Below are 18,048 nucleotides of genomic sequence, written 5' to 3' on the forward strand. Positions count from 1 at the left end.
TGTACTTTAGACGTCACTAAAAGAACTTGGGTCTTCAAATAATCTAAAACTATGTCTTAAATAATTCCAAATTCACATTGCAAAAAATGCATAAATTGAACATATGGTCTACCGATTTCACTGCATGATAAAAGCATAAATATAGCTGTTGGTAGTCTATTGCATCTATGGACAGCACAGCCCTCCCTGGTCACAAAATACCAATCTCAAAGGCCATCAAACACCCTTCCCTTATCACAATTTCCCAATCTCAAAGTCTACGAAGAACTAGACACCTCTCATCACATGATGCCAATCTCAATGTCCACATGTACACTGCCTCGGGATCCGTAACTAAGGACATTCGAGGCACGGAGATGATCGTCGCGGAGTTGAAACCCTGGAGCTCCAGAGCTTGATGATCCATGGCACTGGCACTGAGACGAGCGGCGTCTCTGAGGGGATGGGCACGGAGGGGAAGGCATCCCATTCCTGCTGCCCCTTTCTGCACGGACGGCGATGGGTTCCAGAGCTCTCGCTTCAAGATTTTCGACCGTGATTTCAAGAGGAAGCAGAGAGATCGGGCTGCGTGGCTGATGAATTCCAGTGATGAATTCTTGGACTCTGTCGCCGATAACCTCTTGGACCGTCTCCAGGTTTTTCTCTTTACTTTCTCTTTGGATTGTTGCGATTTGGGGGACTATATGTTCACTTAATTGTTATCTAATTTTAATAATGTGAATGCTTGATGTCTTAATAATGATTTAACCGTAATAAAAAGGAAAAAAAAAAATCTTCTTTTGCATTTTGGTAGTGTTTGCACTTTGAAAGGTGTTTTCTTTTTGAATTTCCAGTGATGATTTATTTGTTATTTTTAGTGGAATGTTTTTGAATTTGTTTCAAGTTGATGAACTTCCATGTGTTCTTAGAGTTCTAAGTTATGCACGGGGTGAAATTAATAGTAGAGATATGTCCTTGAGAGGATTTCATCTGTGTGTGTGTGTGTTGAAAGATTGGGATACAAGAAAACTAATTATTGTATTGAGTGTGGTTGAATTTAGAAAGAAAGATCGACAAGAAAATGGAAGAGAATGGGGTGTTAGACTTTGTTTTTTTCTTCTTTAAAAAATGTTCCTTTGTTTTCCCTTAATCCATACACAGCATAAGGGATTTCAGTTGTGCTATGCAGGATTGCAGGAAAACATTTCCCACAGCTCTTTGTTTAGGGGGCGCCTCTGAAGCTGTTAGACGCCTATTACACGGTCGTGGTGAGTTTTGCTTATTTGATGTGATTCAATTATTTTTATGTTTAATTTATTTCATAAAATTGTGATGTATGTACCCTTGTGGGATCATTCATAAACTCGTTTTTCAGAGTCTGTCACCAGTCATTGTGTTATGAGGTAGCTTTTGAGCATGTCGTAGTTCTTAGGATATTGGGACCCTCAAGGATGCTTTGATGACACTACTTAATATTTTATAAAATTTTGTGAGGTATACCAAACATTGTCTTCCTTCACAGCTAGATGTGATTCTAGCAAGCAACATTACTTGCAAATTATTCGTGTGCCCATTGCATATGTTAAACATAAAGCACATGATTGGAATTTATTTGTGCTCTTCAATGTTAGACTTCATGAATATTGACACCTAAGAACAAACTAATATTGTCCTTATTATGTAAAAGTACTTGGCTGACGGTACTAGTATTATAGTGCATATGAAGTTTAATGTTGAGGTGGCAACAATGATCTTACATAAAGGAAGTCTAACATAATACTAAGTCGATATGCTAATAAATGTAACGAGAACAAAGGTGATTTATCCTTTCAGATTATGTTACTCTTTCATTGGTTATTTGGTAAATGTAGATATTCAAATGTTGAAAGTGATAAACTTCACTAAGATCGATTTATAGAAATTCTGTCGGACATAGAATACATTTATGGATGACTAAGTGCTAGATCGGATTATAAGTCTTGAACATATATGGTGTTGATGAAATTTTGATACTACTAGCTTTTTACCATGATTATTCATATCATAACTGATCATGATGGATGTAGTTTTAGCATTCCTAACATGCTATTATTTATAGAACTTATTTATTCCTACAACTTCGGTTGCTTGTATGATGGCACTTATTCATGATGTTGAAATTCTTACATACAACTTGATGCAAATGGTCATAATTGCGTGGTGGTTGATGAATGTGGATTACCATTTAGCCATGTTCAAATATGTATAGACAATTAAGTATTTTCTGATTTTGAATCAATTTTAATTTGGATGAAAAAGGTGACATATTATTATGCCAGGTGGAATTGAAAAGTTAACCATGATGGATATGTCATTTGACATGGTTAATATGTTGAAGGCTTCAGATAGAAAGGATTCTGATAACACCCTTGAGACTTTCTATGTGGTTGGTGATGAAGAGTTTCTTCCAGTCAAGGAAAAGTAAGTGTCTTGTGGAAAATGTCTAGTCAAGCTTTCCAGTTAAAAACCCTCAAAAAAGAATCCCAGGTTGAATTTAATTGTAAAAGTGATTATGTGTTGCACAAGGTCTTGCAAAAGTCAGCATGCCTAGTTAGGGGCTTCTTCATTAAGATTGGTCATGTATAGTAGTGAATCTCATCCTCCACAACCTTTAAAAAAAAACCCACAGGGCCATTCACCTTCCATGAGATCTGTCACTTGGAGTGATTAATTTTCATCCTCTACCGTCTCTACTGAAAGCTACACAACCGTCTCCTTTAGTGAATACTTCTTCCCTAGTAACAGCCAGTCTTGCCCACCATGATCTGTTGGTAGAGATCACACACCTACCATTCTGTTTGCAAGCCTTCATCTAAATGCTTTATGCTGGTATACATTCCAACCTTGACTTGTACTTTCACCACTACAAAATCCACCTTTTAGGTTTTTGTAGAAGGGACTGTTTACTTTTAGGATAGAAAAATACGCAAAAATGTGGAATCATCATAACTTGTTGATCTGACCTGCCAGTCTGGTGACATGGCATGTGCATCTCTTCTGAATCAATTATATTTATATCTGAAAGAGGCTGTCAGCAGTTCTTTCAAAATTGACTATGGTCAAAGCTACAAAGAAATGCCATCTAGGACTAATTTTGCACTTTCTTTTTATTTGAAGGCCACTTGGACAAACCCCTAATGTTGAAGACGTTGCTCCCTCAAGGCTCTATCAAATTCATTGCCGCAAAGGTAATGTTAAATAAAATGTTTTTATTTGTTTGTTTCTTTTTTATGGTTGTTTAAAGTTGCTGGCGGATTCACTAATTGCAACACCTATCGACGTAGTATGATTTATTGCATTCATGGAATTCACTAAGAGTTTTAGTGCTGCCCTGGTTAAGCAAGCTTTAGCCAGGGAATTTGTCAAGTCGCTTGTTGCTGGGAATGTGTCAAATGTCCAGGATGTGATAGAGAGCGCCATACTCTGCTCAATGCAGACAAAGAAGACCCCTGAGAGTTCTGGCAATTGATCTGATACACTAGTCCTACAACATCATCGCTTCCTCAACTTTTTTGCCAGTGTGTTCACTCTTGCTGTGGTTGATGTTCTGCCTAGTTGTTTGGAAGATGTCGCAACAAGAGACTTGACAAATTCCCTGGCTAAAGCTTGCTTAGTCAGTACAGCAATAAAACTCTTAGTGAATTCCATGAATGCAATATATCCTGCTACGTCGATAGGTGTTGCAATTAGTGAATCTGCCAGCACCTTAGAACAACCATAAAAAAGAAACAAACATCAAGGTCAATCCACAAGTAAAAAATAGAAAACCATTTTATTTACATTACCTTTGTGGCAATGAATTTGATAGAGCCTTGTGGGAGCGACGTCTTCAACATTATTAGGTAATCTAAGTTCCGGTACCTAGCATTTTCTCCGTTGTCTTCTCTGCATGTTTCTCCATTGTCTTCTTAGCATGTTTCTTTGCAAGAATTCTCTGATTTTGCTGCTTACTAAACTTATGTTCTTTCTCAAGCTCTTTGGACCTGGTGATAAGTTGTTTAGACCTCCATTGGACAAATGATCTTCCTGGAGCCATGATACAAGTAAGTTGTGTGTATGTCAAAGCTTCTTCCGATCACATAGTTAATATAATATCTTTTAAGTTAATTGCTAGCAATACTACTTCAAACCTCACAGTGCAGGTTGGCATTGAAGCCTGATGGTCTCTTCCTTGCGGCAATTCTTGGTGGAGAAACTCTAAAGTACATAAGCAGATGTTATGATTATAACGGAGTTTGGAGTTTTCGATTTTTATGCAGTGCCTTATTGTTCTTTGTTGTTTTGTAACTGGTTCCGGTGTCAAGAGAGCTACGTATGGCATGCACTATTGCACAAATGGAACGTGAAGGAGGCATCAGTCCACGAATGTCTCCTCTAGCACAGGTATTTATTCCGAGTGGACTCTTAATCTTTCGGATTTGGTGTTTTAGTCCTGATGCCTTACATAGGACCTTTGTTAAGGTGCGAGATGCTGGCAATCTTCTGACAAGAGCAGGTTTCACTCTTCCTGGTGTGGATGTTGACCAGTACACTGTCAGATATAACAGTGGTTAGCATTATAAGAATTATAATTCTCTATATACACTCACAGTGACAACTAAGAAACTCACCTTCTTTTGCACATTTTTTGGTTTTATATAGCTTTGGAACTTATTGAACATCTCCGCAAAATGGGCGAGACAAATGCTCTTCTCCAAAGAAATAATGTGAGTTCTGCTAAGATTTCCATCCTATGTCACGAGAACAAAAATTCTTTAATTTAAAGATGCAATTATCATATGATCAGATCCTGAAGAGAGAAACAGCTTTGGCTACGGCAGCAGTGTACGAGTCCATGTTTGCAGCTGAGGATGGAACTATTCCGGCAACCTTCCAGGTATGATGATTCTTCTGAGCTTTTGCTGCTTAAACTTCCAATGAACACAAGCATCAAAACAAGAAAATTTCTTCTGATGTAAACACTAGTGACTTATAACTCTTCACATACCGGTAGATGACAACAAAACTATTAGTTTTGTAAGTAGTATTGGTTTGTGCAGGTAATTTACATGACTGGATGGAAAGAACATCCTTCACAGCAAAAGGCCAAAGCAAGAGGCTCTGCCACCATCTCATTCAAGGACATCCAGAAACAATTTGGAAACCCAAACAATTGATTTTTCTGTTTGCTTTATTTATACATATACTCACAAACTCATCTATTTTGTCACATAATTTATGATGAAAATTTGATTTTTTTGCTTTTTAGTCAAATTTCTGGAACGTCCATTTTCCATGTTGATTGATATTAATTGTATACATTCTATAATTTTGGATTTGAAAGGTTTCAAACTTTGGTTGAGGATATGATTTGTGAATCTAATTATTCTTCATGAGAAATCATGCTTGATACCCTGTATCAGCTTGGCATATTCCTTTTTATTTTGTCAAGTGAGATCTCGTTCTACGCCTACTTCCTATGGTCCTACCCACTAAATGTAAGAGAGAAAATTACTCTGCTGTCCCTGGGACTTTTTTTAATCTTTTTGAATGAGTCTTTTTGGCAAAATATTATTATCTGTAATTTTCTCTTTTTATAATTAGTTTCATTTCATCCTTCCGTTATTTTTAGAAAGTTTAAATTCTGTTCGATAACACACAAATCTAAATATATTCGTCAAATCGGAAGCTGATATAAAAAAACTAAAGAGCAACACACAAATCTAAATATATTCGTCAAATCGGAAGCTGATATAAAAAAACTAAAGAGCAAAAATAAAAACTGAAAGTGATGTAAGAATAATAAATATGAAATAGCAAAACTAAAATTTGAACGTGATGTAAGACTAGTAAATCCGATGTTATCTAGTCATTGGACTTAAAAGTAATTCCGAAAAAAAAGGACTTCACAGAGATTTGAAAAAATTCAAAGGGTTTTTTGACCCAATGATAAAGTTGTTTGGACCTTTTAAGCAATTCCTCAATACAAGACCAAAAACATATATATTTAATTAGATGAAGAAAATTTTATGATTTCTAAACTCTATAATTTATCTTCTGTCTCTATTGTCAGGGCATTTAATTTCAGGAGAATTTGTTAAACTGACAAATGGTTGTTAATTAGTATATATTTTACTAATAAAAATTCAAAAAAAAAAAATTAAATTAACAGAATTAAATGTTTTGGTATTTTTTTTATGAGTAATTTAAATTACAAAGTATTAAATATCTCCTGGAATAATATTAATTGTAAAAAATAAGGATGTAAGTGGGGCGGAGAATTCCCGTTTCCCGCGGGTGGGGATTTCCCAAAACTCCCCCCCGCGGGGCGGGGAGCGGGGAAAAATTCCTCGGATTTCCCGAAAAAATATATTATATATTTTTATTATATTTATTAAAAATTATTTTAACATTAATATAATATTATATATATAATCAATAAATATTTATTTGTTAATATTTTTAGTTATTAATAAGTTTTAGTATATATAATTTTCATATTTAATAGAAAACTTAATTTAAAAATAATTAAATTTAAATATAATTGTAACAATAAATTTGAAAATAACGTTATATATTATTTATTTAGTGGTGGAATTGGATTCTCAATATAAATGATTTTGGAGAAAGAGAAACAAATTGATGGAAGCATGAAATTATTGTCTAATTTTTGCATTATGAATTTTTATTTAATGGATTTGTAATTTTAATTTAATTTTAAAAATTTATGTTGTTTTGTATTACTTAATTTGTACTTTAATGTTGTTGTTTCATCAAACATTATATTATGACTTATTAGGAGAAATATTTTTGTGTGAATTTTTTTATTTTTATATATGATGTGATGTAGTAAAAACTTTAGTTGAGAAATTTTTATTTTATTTTTATCATATATTACATTTTTTATTTTCAATTGTATATAGCATCTTTAGCATATGTGTAACATAAATGCATTAGAAATATTATAGTTATTTATAGAAAATTTTTACATCAATGTTTTGGGCGGGACGGGGATCTCCGCAGGGTGAGGGGGGATTTTTCCCTCACGGGAAATTTTAAACCAGGAAATTCCCGTCCATGGAGAGCGGGGATGGGGACGGGGATCCCATTCTCCGCCCCGCCCCACTTCCATTCAAAAATAATCATTCACCAAGTAATTACTTTTGAAGGATATTTTAAACAATAAAAGGCAAATATAAATTTATGATAGTTTTTTTGTAATAAAAGTCAAAACGCTGACTAATCCTTATATATATAATTTGACGCACATTCATACAGCTCTCATCTTTTTTATATACTTTATAATAACAAGCTTCACCTACTACTTTATTTTAAAAATACTATTTTATCATCAATAATCTAATTATTTTCCCATTATAATAACTGAATTAGAAATTTTGAACAAACGATGAGGGTGCTTATGCATACATGTATAAATTTCTTATAGTATTTTTTTAATAAAAATAAACAAGTCATGTTAGAGGTGTATACAGACATAGAGTTAATACATTTATACTCTCACTTATGACCTATTAACCCAAAAACATGGGTTAATAGATCATAAGTTAGTTGGCATTTGATATTTAATAATTATAATATAATTTCACAATATAAAATATCTTTATGGTATAATTGAAAGAGATCAAGTTTTCTACGGATATCAGTAGATAAAAACTCTACGAATGTCTACATCAGTTGTTAGATTTGAATTCAATAACTCCAGCAGTGTGAACAATAAAATAAATAACATTCATTAACAGCAGGATATATAGTTTTCACATTACAGTCGTTCAATTATCTTCTCAATTTTTTAATCATAGCCGACCCATCCTTTTTCAATACGGCAACGCTTAGCCATCATTACTATTGTTGTTCTCTCTCTTCACCCTTATCTTTGTCGCTCTTATATCTTTTCTCTCTCATAGTTGAAAACTATCATAAATCATGGATTTCGGATGCGGATCCTCGAGTTGTCGGACTCATGATTGGATTTATTTCATGATCCGACCCGATTAGGGCGGTCAGAGCAACGTTAAACTAACCGTTCGGTGACCAGAAACCTCAACAAATCGCCATCTTTTCCATTCCTCGCTTCCCCATCGTTGCGAACGGCAGCGAACTCCTCGAAGCTCAGCTCTCGAACTCTAGTGATCGAGAAGGAGAAAGAAGGGTTTGATCTCTCTCTGATCGTCGCCATGGAGGTCTGGTCTCTGAATCTTAAGGGTGGGGTTCCTGTTTTGGGAGTCGGGACGAGGATGGAGAAGGGATTGGCGATGCGGCAGAGCCTTGGGTGGAGGGTCTCCTCTGCGGATGAGACGTTAGGGTTTGGCGGGCTTCTGGAGGTTAAGTACTTTCCGGCGAGGAGGATGGCTTCTTATTCGTCGGGGTTTCGGAGTTTTGAGCTCAGGGCGGCTAATAAGAAGAATAATCCGGAGAATTCTTCGCCATCTGGTAAGGATTTGCCTTTTATTTCTCTCTCTTTCATTCTTTCCTTTTGAATTTTATCTTTTGTTTTTTTGTAAAGATGTTTCATTTAATGGTTCTCTTGATTTATAGAGAAATTTTTGGGGTTTCCTGATGATTTATTGGCTCTTGGTTTGTTATTTTTGGTTGTGATTTGGGCTGAAATGAGGTCTATTTCTCAATGCTCTCAAATTCGGTGGAAGCGGTATAATTTGTAATTTTGGTTTTAATGATTTGTAAAAGGGTTAGTTTTTATGATCAATAGGCTCTTTAAATAATTGTTTCTTTACTTGTAAAGTCTTGTTTGTTCTTTTCTGGAAGGGTTTGCATTGTGTTGGTGTTTTTGAAGTGTATTTGAGATTTGTATGATATTCATCTCATCCAAATCGAAAATTCATTGGATGAAATTAATTAGTTTCCCTGATCTGTTCGATCTCATTTGTCAGTTCAGAATTTGTGCCATTCCTTTATTCTTACTCTTCTTTATTCTATCGACTTTCATTGTTTCTGAGGTGGAATATTAACTGTTAAAGTATGGGTGAACCAGAAAAGATTGCCATGACATGAACATTTTTTATGCATTCTGTTTGTACAACTGGGTGAACTCAACTGTTTCCAATTTGTTTGAAAATGACTATAAGTGATAGTGCTTTCCTTTGACAACATATATTCCTGTCTCCACATGGTTTCTTCACTTGTTGTGTTGATGAATAGGAACTATTGACACTTATAATTTGGGAACTTTTACCACTATCGAAGTTACTTGAGTCAAAATCATAATGGTAAGAATCTTAAAAGTCATAGCTCTTTAAAAGGGACAAGGAAGAAGAAGTGTGTTTCAAAAGGGAACAGTTTAGTGATGATGCTTAAGGTTCAACTTGCAAACCTATGTTATTAATTTGCTTTAATTTCTGCTATTTTCTTAGCAGGAAAATATGCCAGACATATGGATGATCTAATAAATAGGATCACGGATGGTTCTTTTTCTTTTCTTTTTTTTATTTATTTATTTTTGTACAATAACTGGAGTCTTTTGCTCATTGGTATAGTATCTCTATCTCAAGCAAAGATTTTTTATGTGGATTGCTAAAAATTGTTAAGTTTAGAATATTTTAAGCTTTGGATTTGTGAAGCAAGTTTCTAGTGCATGCTTTTATATTATTTCTTTCCATCATTTGTTGGTTTACTATGTTGTCTTTGTTCCATTTTCCATGTTTCCCCCTTATTTACTTGGATTAGCTTTGTGGAGATATTTTGAATAACTTTTCTCTAAAATTGTTTTGCATCCTCATGATTTTCCATGAATTAGTCTTTAATTCCTGTGGTGTTTTTTCCCTTATTTTTTTTCTCCAGATTTTGTGATAGAGATTATAATTTCAGAACTCACAAGCTTGAAAATTTTTAGTTTGGAACTTTGGAGCATATCCTCTGGTAAAGCAATCATTTCCAGTCGTTCAATGCATAGTGTACTCTATCTGCAAGTTTACCTTGCAATGTCCATTGTTGTTCTGCATGTTAGCATGTAGACTGTTCATGAGTCAATAACAATCACTGTTAATATTTCATCCCATATTTCAGTTCATTCGGTTATCTGAAGAGGAGGAACATTATCTAGCTGCGAGTTTGCCATGCAGTAAGTGATGTTGATCTGTATGTTAGCCCTGTAGAGTGCTCATGTGTCAAATGCAATCACTGTTAATATTTCATTCCATATTTCCATTTCATTAGTTCATTTGAAGATAGGGATTCTAATCACTGTTAATTATGTCCGGTAAGAAACTTAAAGAGTTCCGCAATTGTTTCTTTATCATGAATTAAGAGATTCATGGACTGATCTTTTGTTTAATTTATTCTCTATTTCTCTCTTTTTTTTCTGAGATAATTTTTCTATTTATAATTGTAGAATTCTTTTGTGATTGTGATGGCATCCTTTGATCTGCAGGAAACAATGATCCATCAATCCCTGAGGGAGATGGTTCTGAAGAAACAAATCCAGCAAATGATAAAACCGAATCTGATGATACTACCCATAGACCTCAGCCCTCACTGTCAGATTGGCGAGATTTTAGGGCAAACCTTGTAATTCGAGGGCAGGTGAGTTCTTATTAAACCGAATGCCAGAATTTTTTTGTTGTATGCTTACTCAATTAGATGTTTATTCAATCATATGCAACTAAATAATATGATTGAACTTAGTTCATTGAACCTTTTTATAACCATAACCATGGTAACATGGTTTGAATTTGATGACACTGGTGTTCTAACACTCATCTATTGATGCTTTACATCTTTATTGCTTTGCTTGGAATTTTTATTGCCATGGTTCTATGTTTGTTTTTCCCTTTTCTTTTGTTTTTGTTTAATTTTTTCAGTATGCCCGTGTAAATACCACTAATTGTCTGTTTGACTTCCAAAATGTTGGAAATTTTATATCGTAAACCAGTATGAAACATTGACAACTACAAGCTATATTAAATTGGCCAATAAGTAATTGTTGCAATGACTATCACATGTAAATCTTGTTCAGTTATTATTTTTATCCTGTGGGGTCATTTTTTTGTTCTTTTAACAATGGGACAAATTTTTCCAATGCTGCTTTGGACAAGGCTACTATTTAAGTCCCTGGTCTTACTGATTCATAGGAAGCTGAGGTATAATTATCTTTTGTTATTAAGAAACATGTTTGAAATCCATAACCAGGTACAGGTAGTAGATTCTGATGCTCCTGCCAAGGATGTTACCACACATGAGCCAACCCAGCAGCTTGGTCTGAAATGGGCGCACCCAATCCCAATGCCTGAAACCGGGTGTGTTCTTGTTGCCACTGAGAAACTTGATGGAGTTCGCAGCTTTGAGCGCAGTGTAGTTCTTCTACTCAGATTAGGAAACAGAGACCCAAGAGAAGGACCATTTGGAGTCATCATCAATCGTCCCTACAACAAGAAGATTAGGCATATGAAACAACCAAACCCTGATCTTGCAACCACTTTTGGTGATTGTTCCGTCCATTTTGGAGGTCCACTAGATGCTAACATGTTCCTTCTGACTAGTAGGGGAAATAGATCTCTCCAAGGCTTTGAGCAGGTAGTTCCAGGAATCAGCTTTGGTGCCAGGAACAACTTAGATGAAGCTATAGCCCTTGTGAAGAAAGGCATTCTTAGTCCTCAGGACTTCAAATTTTTCTCCGGGTATGCAGGGTGGCAGTTTGATCAGTTGATCGATGAAATCGAGTCGGAATACTGGGTTGTCGCTGCATGCAGTTCTTATGTGATTGGGGGAACATCGACAGAGTCACCAGGGTTGTGGGAGCAGATTCTGCAGCTGATGGGGGGCCAATATCTGGAGTTAAGCAGGAAGCCGAAGCAAGATAGTTCTTGAATATCTGCCATTGAATCAATTGTATAGCAGGGTGGATAGTCATAATTAATACTACTTTCTTAAGGCTTATTCTACTAAATTCTTGTAACTATAACCTTCTTTCTTTCTTTCTTTTTTTCTTTTTTTCTTTTTTTAATAAAGATCAAAACTTTATCACCATGGAAATTGATGTAAATTTGTAAGCAGTACTATTGTGTATCGTTGAAGACTGTCTTCCTATTTTATCTTGAGTTTGGTTGATTTTTGTTTTGTAATTAGTACTATTTTCTTCTGCACATATTCTTATTTCTTTTGTATCTGACTTGTTTTTTCTTAATATAGAGTGAAACTTAGTGGCTGTGGAAATTGGTGTTATTTTGTAAGTGGTCTTGTTTGCAATCAAATAATATCTGTCTGATTTTAACAGGAGTATTGTACAAAATTTTCCAATTCTTGGAGTGGATGGCCCTCTTGCAGAACCTAGATAGAGTGATACAACTTACAATTGTTTGATGTTTTAATCTTCAACTACCGGAAGTAACATCGCTTAGTAACTGTCTCCAACTTATCACAGCCAAAACAAGCATTACTCATATCAGAACGAAAAAATGTTCAATTTGGAAACACAACATTTTAAAATTAGTTGCTTACACAAAATTTCATCCACTGAACAAGATAAGGCATCCCCTAAATGATCCACTGTAAAAACTTGTGTATTTCCCTTTCAAACATGCCAGTAAATATCCTTGGCCAGTTACCAGTTACATAAGCATAATCAACTATGTAGATGCTGAGACAATGACAATGCAATTTACAATTGATAATTGCTAAATTTATTTACAATAACACAGAGAACTGTAGCCAATCACCACGTTATTTCTGCAAAGGCATGCAAGTACTTCAAATGGTGATCGACTTGCAAAGGAAACTTTTCCCGCTGCAAAACCTCTGCTTTGCTGATGGTCACATTTTAAGGCTCCAATTATAACCTTAACAAAGTAAAACTATATGGAAAGAATTCATGGAGAACTAGCTTTCATGCATCTGAACTGCCATTCCGGCTGGGATAGAGCAATGCTTCAAAGTGTCCATTCCTATTGTTCTTTGTTTTATCAAGCCGGGCTTTGCGTACAGCATGCTGGATTCGCCTCTCATGCTCTTTCAGTATTTCTTCTGTATTGCCCCCTGGAGGCATCAATGGTCCAGAGAAGTGTATGATATTCTTCTTTGTGTTATAAACCTGGAATAATCAACATTTCAAATAAAAAGGGTGTTAGTTTACAGCAGGAGGCTCCAATTTCGTTGCTCTACTACATTGGCATGTTATGTTTGAAACATTATGCCAGAAAAAATAAAAAATAAAAAAATAAAAATAATTGAAGAAGAAAATGGAAAAGACAACTTTCATTAATCAGTGCATTCTACTTGGGAACCTTCGTTGCATCATATCTATCAGAAGACTACTTTCTATTTCTTGTTATTTTAATCACATTGAAACAGGTTCATAGAAACCATATAACAATTTACTCAAAGGTATAAATAACAGGACAGGTTTAAATATCAGGATTAACAACTCACCATGGTGGGTTCCTTGATTCCAGGTCGTTCATCTTTCTTGAGAGAAGATGAAGGTCTATCCAACAACTTCTCAGATGGCTCCGCACCGTCAAGTTGACTGTACCTGGAGCTAGCACTGCTTCTTGCCGCAACCAGACCAGATAAGTTGGACAAATCAACTCCACCTCCTTGATGCTTAAGAGACCTCTGCATCCTTAACTGGCGGCCATTTGAAGCCCTCTGAGTACTTGATGAACGGTTAGGTATTGACGGAAGCTCACCATCTGGCCTCTTGTTCCTTGATCCGAGCATACTAGAGTTCATCAACGGACCAGAATGAAAGAAGCCATTATCTGCAATAACTCTGGAATGGTTCACTGCACCAGTCTCCTCATGTGGATTGTACTTCTCACTGACGCTTTTGTGATTTCCATCTATTTGTCTCCTCTGCACAAATGACAAAAATTTGGCTTCTAAGATTCTAGAAATACCAAAGTAATAAATAAATAAATAATCCAACATAAATAGATAATTCAAGTAATATTTTTCTTGGAAAGAGTGGTGGGAATCAGCAAACTCAAGTACACCTCCACATTCACACAGGTATACTTGTTCAAAGCCAAAATACCATGTTATACTTTTCTCTTAAATTAGCAAAAAGCCAAACTGTAGACATGTCATCCACATGTTACAAAAGTCTACATTTATCAGCCTCAACTTTCTCTGCAGAAGGAAAACTCAAAAGGCTATAATCCTGAAGTAACTCATCCAGAAGTTAAAGGGCCATTGCATGGAAGTTTAAGTTCCATTCCTGAGAAACCATAGTACTAATGTCATGAAATAAACAAATACAATACCTGTAGTGACTCCTGTAGTTCTGCATTGGCATCTGGCATGGGTATAGCTTTGGGGTCTCTTGAAGCCCTCCTTCCAGATTCCGATCCATGCCCTTTCATAGCTGCTGCTCTTTGCCTGTTATAGATATGTCACAAATAAATATTGCAGATATATATATATATATATATTCTTTCATGAAAATTCTGCAAATTTTGTTGTCCACTTAAGATTGAACTTGCCTCCTAGCTTCCTCATCCCGAAGCTTCGCATCTAACTCCTTGCTGGGGGGATATTTAGGAAAACTTGCAGGATCACAAGCAAAAGGTTTTGACCGGAAGAACTGAAATGATACAAGTACTAGTTAGTAAGGTCCATTTCATAAATGATATTTCTCACTCACACAAATTGCATGAAACATGGCTACAATTAGAATTAAAATAAGGCACCCCATTATACTTATTTCTGAATGAAAACCATTGAATAAGAGAAAAGCAAATTTACAAACAATAAATTTTTTACTTATTAGTACAGCTAAGCACAAGAAAAAATTAAATCAGGAAAGAAAAATTGTTAAATACTGAAGCTACAAACTATCATTATTGTTATTATATATATATATATATATAAACCAACAGATAGGAATCAACTAAACAAGAAAATTCTTACTTCACTATCAAGTGCTGAAGCTGCTGTTCCTCGCTCTGCTGGTTCAATTGCAAGAAGGGTATTCATAAGAGCTAGAGCTGATGAAGGAAAATCTCTAAATGTATCATCAATACAACGCCGATATGGATGTTGAGGTTTAAAAATTGTTGTATGTGGCAACTTTGCCTTCTTCCAGTATTCATCAGATGGTGAGCCACAAAGCTTGAAAATCTTGTGCAGTTGCTCAACCTATGGTGATCAAATCACAAAAAAGATAAGAACCCACAGCATGTATAACCAATGGTCCAAATATATAGCCAAATAAAATTCTACAATGGAAGAGTATAAATTAGTGGAAAATACCAAGCATTTATGAGAAAAAAGAATAATCAACCTATGGCGATCAAATCACAAAAAACCAAGATAAGAACCCCCGCGCATGTATAACCCGTGATCCAAATATATAGCCAAATAAAATTCTACATTGGAAGAGTACGAATTATTGGCAAATACCAAACATTTACAAGAAAAAAGAATAATTAATCAGATTTCTTGAGAAAACCTTCGCAGTGTGTGTTCCACAAGGATGGTTGTGCAAAAATTCAGAATCTATGTGAATTCAGGCATGATGATTTGGGGAATACCTCTGTTCTCCCTGGCATGATTGGCTTGCCAGCAAACAATTCTGCAAGAATACAACCAGCACTCCACAGATCAACAGAGACACCATATTCAGTAGCACCGAGCAATAGTTCAGGTGGTCGATACCACAATGTTACAACACGACTCGTCAATGGCTGCTTCTGACTATGACTGAAAAATGTGGCCAGGCCAAAGTCAGCAATCCTAAGCATGCCATTATTGTCAACGAGAAGATTAGAACCCTTGATATCCCTATGTAAGACCCCATGACTGTGACAATGATTAAGGCCAGAAAGAAGTTGTTGCATATAACACTTAATCTGCAATTTGAAAAAATGACATCAAATTATAATGTGGAAAGAGGAATAAACTGGTTTGAGGCTCATGCAAAGAAAATATTTTGACTTCTCAGTGAATACCTGTGGCACAGTGAACTTGATGCTAGGGTTTGCCGCAAGTCCAGCAAGATCATGCTCCATATATTCAAATACAAGATACAGGCTGCACGACATTCTAGAGGTAACTAAACCTTCAAGTTTCAATACATTTGGGTGATCAAGTCTTCGCAGAACAAGAATTTCCCTAGCCATAAAACGAACACTTTCAGGATCTACGTTAACAAACCGCACTTTCTTAAGGGCAACAATCTTTCCTGTTTCCAAATCACGAGCTCGGTACACATTGCTATAGGTTCCTTGTCCAATCTGAAATTACATCATCAAATGGAAGAAAAAAATAAGCATGGATAATTACACTTAAAAAAAAACCCTTTGAATGTGTCGGTTATGTAAAACACAACATAAAGTAAACAATACACCAAATAGAACTATCATAAAGTTCCAGGTCATCACAACATGCCAAACTGCCAACTTATGGTATCATCAGCAATAGTGAGCATAGAAAATGATAGTGAAGACAGGTGCAGAAAAGAATGCAGAAGTAACTGAGTAGGTAATGCCGAAAATAATGGAGGCAAATAGTAAGCCATAGGCTAAAAAGTAATTGCACTAAATCTTACTCAATGAACAAATTACCATTGATGATGAAAAGAGAAATTAATGCAGAAGCACTATTTGGAGTCATGGAAGAGAAAAATCAATAAAGTTGTCAAAGCAGGTGTTAACCAAAATAAAACAAAAATTAATATCATCCTGCTAATAACCATGATCCTCAATGATATTTCCTGAATATTACATATCTCTACCATGGTCTTTGTACTGTTAGAATAGATTTGGCAGTCCATGGTAGCTACTGGTGGTTTGTTTATGTTTGGTTGAATCCCCCCAAACTTGGCCACCAGGATCATATTACCCCTAAGAAAGGACAAGTCATCAGTGCCTCCTAAAAAACAACCATTCAGGCATAGGAAACGACCATAAAAAGAAAAAACAAAAAACAAAAAAAAAGATCAGCAATTCGAGCATACTCAATAGCACAAAAAACAACCATTCAGTCAAATCCTAAAATGAAAAATTCTGATCATTCTAGATTTAATAACAGCTCCCTTTTTTTTCCAATGGAAGACGATTGAGCCTAATATTATACGAATCATTCAATTCGAGCATACTCAATAGCACAAGAACAGCAGAACAAAATCACCAACAGCACCATGGTACAACAAAGGCAGAAACCAACAATAGGATAATCAGAATCCTGAAAAGAATAATAGAAAAATTCCAAGCAAGTAATTCACCTTCTCAAACTTCTCAAAGGACTCGGCTTTCCGCGGAAGCCACCCTTGTACAGCCTCGCCGGCAACAGCAGCAAGCCATGAGGGCCATCCGGCGGACACATGCTCTCCTACAATCCCATTTGGCACACCAGTAATCGAAGAACCATTCTCCACACTACTCATAATCCCAATTCTGGAACCATGAACCCTAGAATCAACAATAGTGGCTCGCTGATGGGCAGCCCCTTCCCGAATCCTATCAACTCCGGCCACCGCTTTCTTATCCCCCTCAACCGGAGACCGAGCCGGTGGGGTGACTGCATTGTCTCGTTCCTTCGATATGAGCCTCGCCCTACTTCCCTCATTGCCGGCAATACCACTGGGATCTAAGACCACAACATTGTCCCTCCTAGAAGAAGCGACGAAGCGCCGCGAAGACCTACTCAATCCTTTGTCTCGCTGGGTCTCCGAGTACTCCCTATCGATGCCCTTCGCCAAGACGCAGCCCATAAGCACAGATCACTACCACCTCAAAAACCCTAGCACCGTCTCCGGAGCTTATCACTGATGCATTGAATCCTCGGAATCCCGCTATGCAAACCCTAAACACCAAGTAAAAACTCCACCTTTAAAGAAAAATCACCCAAAAAAAACCCTAAAATTCCACGGATTTCAGCGGATCAAAAGCTCAAATCACAATCTCTAAACTCTTTGTACCAACCCAATGGATTATCGAGAATTCCCGATCACAAACAACAAAGATTAGCAATAAGAAAACCACAAAAACTTCAGTCCAAACACGAAATCCCTAAAATAGATGAGAGAAATGGGACAAATTTTCACCAGAATGGAGATCTCTAGCCGGCAACCCTTTTTTT

General features: G+C 36.0%; 3 protein-coding genes across 3 annotated transcripts; 2 read left to right on the top strand and 1 right to left on the bottom strand.

Moving 5' to 3' along the window:
• The first annotated feature begins 317 nt into the window (after positions 1-317).
• Positions 318-5,362, top strand: LOC120270412 (putative methyltransferase At1g22800, mitochondrial). Its single transcript, XM_039277409.1, has 10 exons — positions 318-635; positions 1,169-1,247; positions 2,298-2,439; positions 3,992-4,061; positions 4,156-4,220; positions 4,323-4,401; positions 4,480-4,567; positions 4,660-4,724; positions 4,805-4,894; positions 5,058-5,362. The coding sequence occupies exons 1-10, from the start codon at positions 405-407 to the stop codon at positions 5,172-5,174; spliced, it is 1,026 nt and encodes a 341-aa protein (XP_039133343.1). The 5' UTR covers positions 318-404; the 3' UTR covers positions 5,175-5,362.
• A 2,674-nt stretch (positions 5,363-8,036) lies between these two features.
• On the top strand, positions 8,037-12,062 carry LOC120270413. The gene is made up of 3 exons (XM_039277411.1): positions 8,037-8,448; positions 10,403-10,554; positions 11,161-12,062. Exons 1-3 carry the CDS (start codon positions 8,193-8,195, stop codon positions 11,836-11,838), a joined length of 1,086 nt encoding a protein of 361 aa, XP_039133345.1. The 5' UTR covers positions 8,037-8,192; the 3' UTR covers positions 11,839-12,062.
• A 438-nt stretch (positions 12,063-12,500) lies between these two features.
• On the bottom strand, positions 12,501-18,048 carry LOC120270451 (probable serine/threonine-protein kinase At1g54610). The gene is made up of 8 exons (XM_039277457.1): positions 17,192-18,048; positions 15,918-16,202; positions 15,501-15,818; positions 14,878-15,105; positions 14,451-14,551; positions 14,232-14,346; positions 13,396-13,821; positions 12,501-13,057 (listed from the first exon to the last, which is right to left on the bottom strand). Exons 1-8 carry the CDS (start codon positions 17,678-17,680, stop codon positions 12,854-12,856), a joined length of 2,166 nt encoding a protein of 721 aa, XP_039133391.1. The 5' UTR covers positions 17,681-18,048; the 3' UTR covers positions 12,501-12,853.

The sequence above is a fragment of the Dioscorea cayenensis genome, chromosome 10 (genome assembly GCF_009730915.1).
Source record: "Dioscorea cayenensis subsp. rotundata cultivar TDr96_F1 chromosome 10, TDr96_F1_v2_PseudoChromosome.rev07_lg8_w22 25.fasta, whole genome shotgun sequence".
Classification (NCBI taxonomy): domain Eukaryota; kingdom Viridiplantae; phylum Streptophyta; class Magnoliopsida; order Dioscoreales; family Dioscoreaceae; genus Dioscorea; species Dioscorea cayenensis.

Excerpts from the sequence above, each read along its gene's own strand:
- LOC120270412 (XM_039277409.1), top strand. The coding sequence starts at position 405 with ATGGCACTGGCACTGAGACGAGCGGCGTCTCTGAGGGGATGGGCACGG. Across the intron at positions 2,440-3,991 it reads TTTCTTCCAGTCAAGGAAAA|CTCTTTGGACCTGGTGATAA; the intron begins GTAAGTGTCTTG and ends TTCTTTCTCAAG. Across the intron at positions 4,725-4,804 it reads CTCTTCTCCAAAGAAATAAT|ATCCTGAAGAGAGAAACAGC; the intron begins GTGAGTTCTGCT and ends TCATATGATCAG.
- LOC120270413 (XM_039277411.1), top strand. The coding sequence starts at position 8,193 with ATGGAGGTCTGGTCTCTGAATCTTAAGGGTGGGGTTCCTGTTTTGGGA. Across the intron at positions 8,449-10,402 it reads GGAGAATTCTTCGCCATCTG|GAAACAATGATCCATCAATC; the intron begins GTAAGGATTTGC and ends TTTGATCTGCAG. Across the intron at positions 10,555-11,160 it reads ACCTTGTAATTCGAGGGCAG|GTACAGGTAGTAGATTCTGA; the intron begins GTGAGTTCTTAT and ends ATCCATAACCAG.
- LOC120270451 (XM_039277457.1), bottom strand. The coding sequence starts at position 17,680 with ATGGGCTGCGTCTTGGCGAAGGGCATCGATAGGGAGTACTCGGAGACC. Across the intron at positions 15,106-15,500 it reads TCATGCCAGGGAGAACAGAG|GTTGAGCAACTGCACAAGAT; the intron begins GTATTCCCCAAA and ends TGATCACCATAG. Across the intron at positions 13,058-13,395 it reads GAATCAAGGAACCCACCATG|GTTTATAACACAAAGAAGAA; the intron begins GTGAGTTGTTAA and ends TGATTATTCCAG.